This window comes from Elaeis guineensis, chromosome 7 (genome assembly GCF_000442705.2).
Source record: "Elaeis guineensis isolate ETL-2024a chromosome 7, EG11, whole genome shotgun sequence".
NCBI lineage: Eukaryota > Viridiplantae > Streptophyta > Magnoliopsida > Arecales > Arecaceae > Elaeis > Elaeis guineensis.
In genome coordinates, this window is record NC_025999.2 from 101,790,938 (window position 1) to 101,798,066 (window position 7,129).

Here is a 7,129-nt window from a genome sequence, read left to right on the forward strand (position 1 = left end):
CCAGATTGAGACCCTCTTTGACCTTTCACATTAGCACCTGTAGACCCAATAATGTTATTCAAAGTAGTGAGACAAAAAGAAAATGGAACAACCACAATTTTTATTATGAATCAAAATGCTTACAGACTTCAACAATTGGAAGCATAACACAATCATTTGTTCTTAGAAGAATAAAAGACACCAGTCCAGCCAAGCACTTTGAACTGGCTTATTGCTCAGATAATGATGATCCAATCCCTTGCAAACAACAGTCTGACCTTTAGCTTTAATCGCTTCAGCATGCAGATGGACTCAATATACGCAGAGTCACATGTGCACTCGAAGCTTTAGCACCTCCAATCTTTTTCTATATTGTTGACAAACCATATCTAACATCTGGCCTATGTACATGAATATTTTCTTCTCCAACTTAATTAGGCAGTCCCTTGCTGGTCAGTGCCGCAGTTCCTGCAACTCTGCCAATAACCAAAGGTAACAGCCTCCAGATTTTAACTGTCCACACTTGCAATGAAACTCTATTAATTCTGTATGTAAGGTATATATATAACAAAGAAGAATATGGCCTCATCTCCTTTGTTTTAACTTAATCGATACTTCTGTGGGCAATTATTCACAGACAGCCTCGACCGCAAGCTTCTTCATAGTGCCGGGGCATGGGTCTCCTCCAAACATTTCTGAAGAGACAGTGACTGAGCACCATTGCTGGCCAACACAGTTCTGCAATAGACTCTCTTTTGTTAAGTCTAGAAATTCAGACAATAATGCAAGGATAAATCATGCAAATGCATCAAAGTACAGAACTCAGAAACAGTACAACATTGAATTTTTCAGGGTGCAGGATGCATAGGAGGACAGAGAGATTCACCTTCTTGAAAGCATCATATGAATGGGAGGCATGACAGGTGCCTTCTGAGAAACTTCCGTGCACTCCTTGTGGAGTGCCAAAGCTAGCAAAATTTATGTTTGTCATCTTCTGTCCAGGAGGACAAGATAATTGTGCTTTTGGTCTACCATAGGCTTTGGTATTCCAGTTATTAAGTGAAGGCTGCCATTCAGAAAGTTCCGCACCAACACTTCCAACTTTTCTTTTTACCATAGAAATTCCAGTTGGGTCACCACCCCACTCTTCAAACACAACCAACAGGTTTCCAGTTGGGTTTAGCCAGGAGCGAGGGACATGATACCTAAGATTGATAAGGTCAGTCTTTCAGTTTTATTTCATAAGCACTGTAACTTTTGCATACCTATTGTGGTATTGGTATCCAGACTGGTCACTTACCATCTTTGAGAGGACTCCCCACAATTGGTTTGACATTTTTTCTCGTTGTATGTTCCACGGTAATCACAACCACCACAAGAACCATATGCCTTGTAGCCTGGCCAGTATCGACCGATGCTCTCTCCGTTAATCCATATTTGACCTTTTCCCATGCTATTCATATCTAAAGCCAATGGCTCATTCCCAGCTGGTGCATTGAAGACAGTCTGGAAGGTAAAAACATTGCAACAATGTCAACACGAGATTTTTATCAGCCTTTGACACAAATGAAAGATAAATTTCTTTCTTTTTCTCTTGCTAACAAGGAAAGATAAATTTCATCTGAAACAAACATCAGTTGAATTATCTGCAGCCCTAACCTTGTACCATGTTAAGGGCTGCCCTTTAGATCCCTCTCCCCATTCAACAGAAGAACTTCCACTAAGTGAGTGAAGGCTCAGAGCTTCTCCTTTCAAACCAACCTGCATAAAATTATGAAAGTTAGTGTTGAATATATAGCACCATTGAAGGGGCTAAAGTAAGTTGGCTGACCTGGTAAGTCCATTTCTGCCTTGAAAGATCTCTCTTTCCCTCATTAAGACCGTCCAGGGTTACCGGCCCAAGAACACCAGCATTCCATGTCTCAAAATGGTTCCCAACATTCTAAAAGGAATCAAGAAAGGAAAAAGAATAAAGTCGCCCAATTTCTTGCAATTTATTGTGGGTTTTAAGTAGAATCAGATAGAATGTAACAACTTACAGGGAGCCCAACAGCGACACTTAGAATGGAGATCTTGTTGCTGCCTGCCCATAACTTAACGTTTCCACTATATGTCAGTTTTGGATTGTCTAGACCACCATAAACATTCCCTGCCAAAAGAAAAGGTTTCTTTCTAAGTAAAATGAATGGACTTCAGAAAAGAATAGGTTTATTTTTCAATGATGCGCAGCTGTGCGAATATTCTCTATAGACCAGAGCTATCTACCTGCTGGTTGTCCATTGATGAAAATATGCATAGCATGACCAGCTGATAGCACACTAAGGATCGGATACTTGCCATTTTTCAGAAATTGTTCATCCTGCCCTATGTTGACACTGAAATAAGAAGACAGTTAAGTTAAGCAGAAAAAGACATTACCCTAGTTCTAACAGAATAAGAGCTATTCATGAAGGTTTCAGAGAAGACCACTACAAATTAGCTACTCACTATGTCGTGTACCACAGATAGTCTGAACGATCCCATGTCATACTTATCTGCTCAACCAATCCATCTTTTGTGAATGCATCTGAATCAAGGGAGTTGGTCTCTTCATTGTATGACTTCCAAGAAAACCCTCCCACCCCTTCCATTTTCATCTGCGAGGATTGAGCTCCAACCTGCATGACGATCATGTAGCACTATGTTGTAAATCACGAGTCCAAATTTCTAACTGAATTTGTAAGCAGAATCTAGAACTAGTTTTCCAACCAAAATTGACAAGTAGCAGACCAAAATGCTTTGCTATACAACCACACAAATGTTGCATAATATGAATTCTCTCAGGACAAAATGGTGGAGAACTGTGTGAAAGAGATGTGAATGCCCAATGTGCAGCTAGAAGAATTTGAACATAAACATGATGACTCAATCACTTGTATGTCTCTCACCCTTGCAGTGTTGAAAACAGTGGTTTTGCAGTCAGGGAGTATGCTGATGGACCAAGGGGGAAGATCATAGTGCATTCCATTGAAAGTTATCCTTCCATATGAACTTGGGTTGTAATTGGCAAGGAAGGCAGCACAAGCTCCCGACTTTGACCGGAAAACATGTACCTGGAGAAAAACAAGAATGGAGTTGGCTCCAAACCACTTTAATAGTTCTGTGAGTTTGTGCAGGACAGAGATAGTTTTGTGAGTTGGTGCAGAAGGACATAGGAAAGAAACCTCTTGATTACTTCCAAGTGATGTCACTGTGGGATCACCCGAAACCAAAGCCGGTTCGCATAATTTGATAGCTTTATGCAAGTCTCTCAAATGGCCCCATTTTGGCTCTCTTAAAAGACCTGAGAAAGAGAGGCAAAGTAAATAGCAGCCAAGGAAGATAATCAGTATAATTGGACCTGAACCAGAGCAGAAGTAAACATATGCAGTGGTAAAGACACCCTCAGATTAATCCTGATTGACTGAGACATCATTATGGTCTCTGGGTAACTTCAAGGAAGCTTGTCTATAGATATAAATGAAATGTCTGTCAGAGTAATTAGATACACTAGCTTTATGCAGACAGAGTTGCCTCCGGAAGTATAGAAATATATTGCTATTTTTCAACAAAGACCAATTCAAGGGTTGTAGGTGTCGCATCTTATTGAAGTAAGATGTTGCACACTTAAAGAGAAAGTTTCCACGAAAAGAAAATAAAAATATATACTCAGCAGGGAAAGTATGAAATTTATGTAACAGCTTGCAACTCATATTTATGTTCCACCTAACGCACCTAGAAAAACAAAAGTCTCCTATGTGTATCAGAAAGTTTTGGTACCAGTATGGTACAGTATGCCCGCTGCAGTATGGTACCAACCAGTATAGTGAATCTTTGCACATATAACAGGAAAGCAAGTTCTGCATACCATATTCATCAATTGGAGCATCATAGTCATAGCTAGTTGCGATGAACGGGCCACCAGCTGTCCGGCCAAAGTTCGTTCCTCCATGATACTGGAGATGATGGAAACATATAAATTATTTTGTTTCAGCACATAAGGTGATCCAATTTGACCAACGGTTTTGAAAACATTAATCATTACCATATAGTAGTTGATAAAAGATCCACCTTTCTGGATAAATCGTGCAACAGCAAAGGCCACGTCCTCGACAGGTCGGTGGGGAACTGGACCTCCAAAAGCTGTGAACCTGCAATCTCACAAACAAATTCGAAGAAGTGCCAATAGATTAAGCAAGGCTTCTGAAAGACCGATGCTATACAAATTACAGATAAAGCAAAAACTCAAAACATGGCACGGCAAGGAAAATTTTCCCTTGAAAAAAGTTGAGGAGAATTTGTTAGCAGCAAGAGGAAATACCAGCCAGTCCAATTTTCTGTCCACATCATGGGTTTGTACGGCTTGTTTGGAGAAAAGGAATCACAATAAAAGCCATTGCAAGTATTTATCTGCCAAGACAAGTTCCAACAACTGGTTAAAGTCGGAAATAGGTGGAGAAGAGAATTAAGAAACCACAAAACATTGACTTGTAAATTAGAAGATATAAAATGATATCCACAAAAAATCACAGTCTCAGCCTCATGTTTGGTTGTTGGAGTTACCGATGCAATTAATATTACACCATAGAAATCCAATAGCATCACTTCAGCTGGTATGAAAAGGTGCAGTGCATGGAAGTGAAAGGCATGTGTATTGGGGTCTTAATAATGGTGCGGTTGGTGATATTTCCATAAGGGTGTCACAGATGTGGGAATCCAAAATTGAGGAAGAAACGATGGACAAAAGCTTACAACTGGATCGGGGGCATCATCTTGTTTGCACATGACCCATGGCACACCAGTTTTGAGACCAACAGCCATTTGAGCAGCCCAGTTCGTATAAGACTTTGCAGGAGCTCCACCATAATATTCCAATGGTCCAAACTCATTCTCAATCTACACGATATGAAGACGACACAGAAAACATAGAGAAAACTCAGTAGAAGAAAATAGAGAAGACTCAGTAGAAAAGCATCAGTCCTCTAAATTTATAATTTTTCTTGTGCTTCCTATAATTAAGAAAATAAAACAATGCAAGACCAATCAAGGCGAGATTGGAGAGACCTGGGAGAGGATAATTGGACCACCCTGCCACTCAAATAGCCCTTCGGCCTTCATCATGGAGACAATCTTCTCTGTAAATTTCTCCATTGCCGCCTTTGCCGCGAGTCATGACCAAATCGATTGTTCGATGGTAAGCAACCAAGTGAAAACAGAAGGATATATGATTTTAACCAGCAAAAATGAAAGAGAAGATTTTTTTTTTTTTTTTGGATGAAATTCTTACCTTAAAAGGTCCATTGTCTGTCCTGAAGCTGATACCAGGGACATATTTGAGCCAAATGGGAAATCCCCTGTCATATAGAGAGAAAATTATAAAGTAAGAGATCAAATTACATTCAAATATATTTCATACAAGTTCTGTTCTACAGATTTTTAATAAAGAGAAAAAAAAAATCTTGTTTTTTGTAACAAAGCTAGATTACCCAAAATTCCATTCGGCACAAACATATGGGCCAATGCGAAGATGAACGTAGAGGCCGGCCTGCTTCACCAGTTTGATGAAGCGAACAAGGTCATACCTCCCTCCAAAGTAATACTGCCAAAATTTCAACAAAAAAGGGTAAAAAAAAAAATTCCAACAAGTAACACTCTCAGCCAAAACCATAAAAGCAGAATTTTGAAGAATTTTTTGAAGAAGGGGAGAATAGGTTCTCTGAGTTCCAAACCTGGCCAGGGGACGGCTCGTGGCCGTTCCAGAACACATACGTCTGTATGACATCCAAGCCTCCATCTTTGGCCTTCTGGATAAGATCCGGCCACATCTGGACACCACCCAAGGGAAAAAGATCGAATTTTCTCAATCAAAAACGAAAAAAAAAAAAGAGCAGAAAAACAGTAGAACCACCAAATGGCAGGCGCAAAGGAGCCACATTTGCCAAAAGCACAAAAAAATTCGAAACAGGCCCCACCTCGGGAGTGCTCCTGGGATAATGAATGGAGCCGGAGATGAGGATCCTCCGCTGCCCATTGATGATGAGAGCCTTGTGGTCGTAGGACACGGTGGCGTCCGCCAGCGAGAGAAGCCCCAACGACGATAGCGCCGCCACCAGCGCCACCATCAGGACCGCCGACAGCCTGCTGCTGCCGCCGCCGCTCATTACTCTGTCGGAGCCCATATACCAGCGAATTGGTTCCTCCTTCCTCTCCTTTTCCCTTCTATATATTTCAAAGGAACAAAGAGCCGGAGATAGAGAGCAGGAAAAGGAGAAGAGAGAGGGAAAAGAAACAGAGCTCCAGATGGTTGATGCAATGATTGTGCTATTTATTATATCTCTGTTATCGTTTCTTCCTAATAATCTACTGTCTTTTTCTTTCCTTTCTTTGCATCTCTCTTCAAGAAGCCAAGAAGGGAGGGAGAGGAGGGGGAGAGAGAGAAGAGAGGCGGAGCCGGGGAATGGGGAAGTGTGGAGCGGCAGCAGGTCCGCACGGCGGTTTAAATACGCGAGGGACGAAACCGAATTTCGGATGTTGGGGCCCACCATCCATGGGCCCACTCCCCATCCTTACGTGGAAGCGTAATCCAACCATTCACGTTTTTTTCTTTTTTCTTTCTTTTTTTTTTTTTTGCTTTTGGGGTTGGGGAGGGGGCGGTTCCCATCAGTACTAATGCTGAGAGACGCATAAGGTTTATTCCGGGGATAACTACAAACCGGCGATGAAATAGGTTTTGGTATAACTACTTGCGTTTGTTTCAAGAGACCACACAGCCGACTCGCGGCGGGAGGTCGTACGTGTCACCAGTCATGTGACGTTGGTAAATGGAAAAAGTAAAAAAAAATAAAAAAGTCACGACCAACGAGGCAAATGAATCGGGGGATTCACAGTTTCATCATGTTGCTGAGGTTTGAAAGATTCAAATTTTTGAACGAAAAGGTGCCTGCTATGCCTGTCTTTGTTTCTCCAACCATGATCAGATGTTTGTACTAAAAAAAAGAGAAAAAAAAAATATAATCAGATGTTGAAATGGCTAAAATGTTGGTTATATCATGGCGGATATCTATCAAATATATATATATATATATATATATATATATATATATATATATTTATTTATTTATTTATTTATATA

General features: G+C 40.7%; 1 protein-coding gene across 1 annotated transcript; it reads right to left on the reverse strand.

Moving 5' to 3' along the window:
• Positions 1-317: 317 nt before the first annotated feature.
• On the reverse strand, positions 318-6,557 carry LOC105037448 (beta-galactosidase). Its single transcript, XM_073260544.1, has 19 exons — positions 5,970-6,557; positions 5,727-5,822; positions 5,484-5,596; positions 5,285-5,351; positions 5,062-5,154; positions 4,750-4,893; positions 4,319-4,407; positions 4,043-4,148; positions 3,866-3,953; positions 3,183-3,301; positions 2,907-3,071; positions 2,467-2,636; positions 2,245-2,354; positions 2,019-2,128; positions 1,811-1,921; positions 1,639-1,740; positions 1,280-1,485; positions 866-1,184; positions 318-717 (listed from the first exon to the last, which is right to left on the reverse strand). The coding sequence occupies exons 1-19, from the start codon at positions 6,540-6,542 to the stop codon at positions 607-609; spliced, it is 2,892 nt and encodes a 963-aa protein (XP_073116645.1). The 5' UTR covers positions 6,543-6,557; the 3' UTR covers positions 318-606.
• Between the last annotated feature and the right edge of the window lie 572 nt (positions 6,558-7,129).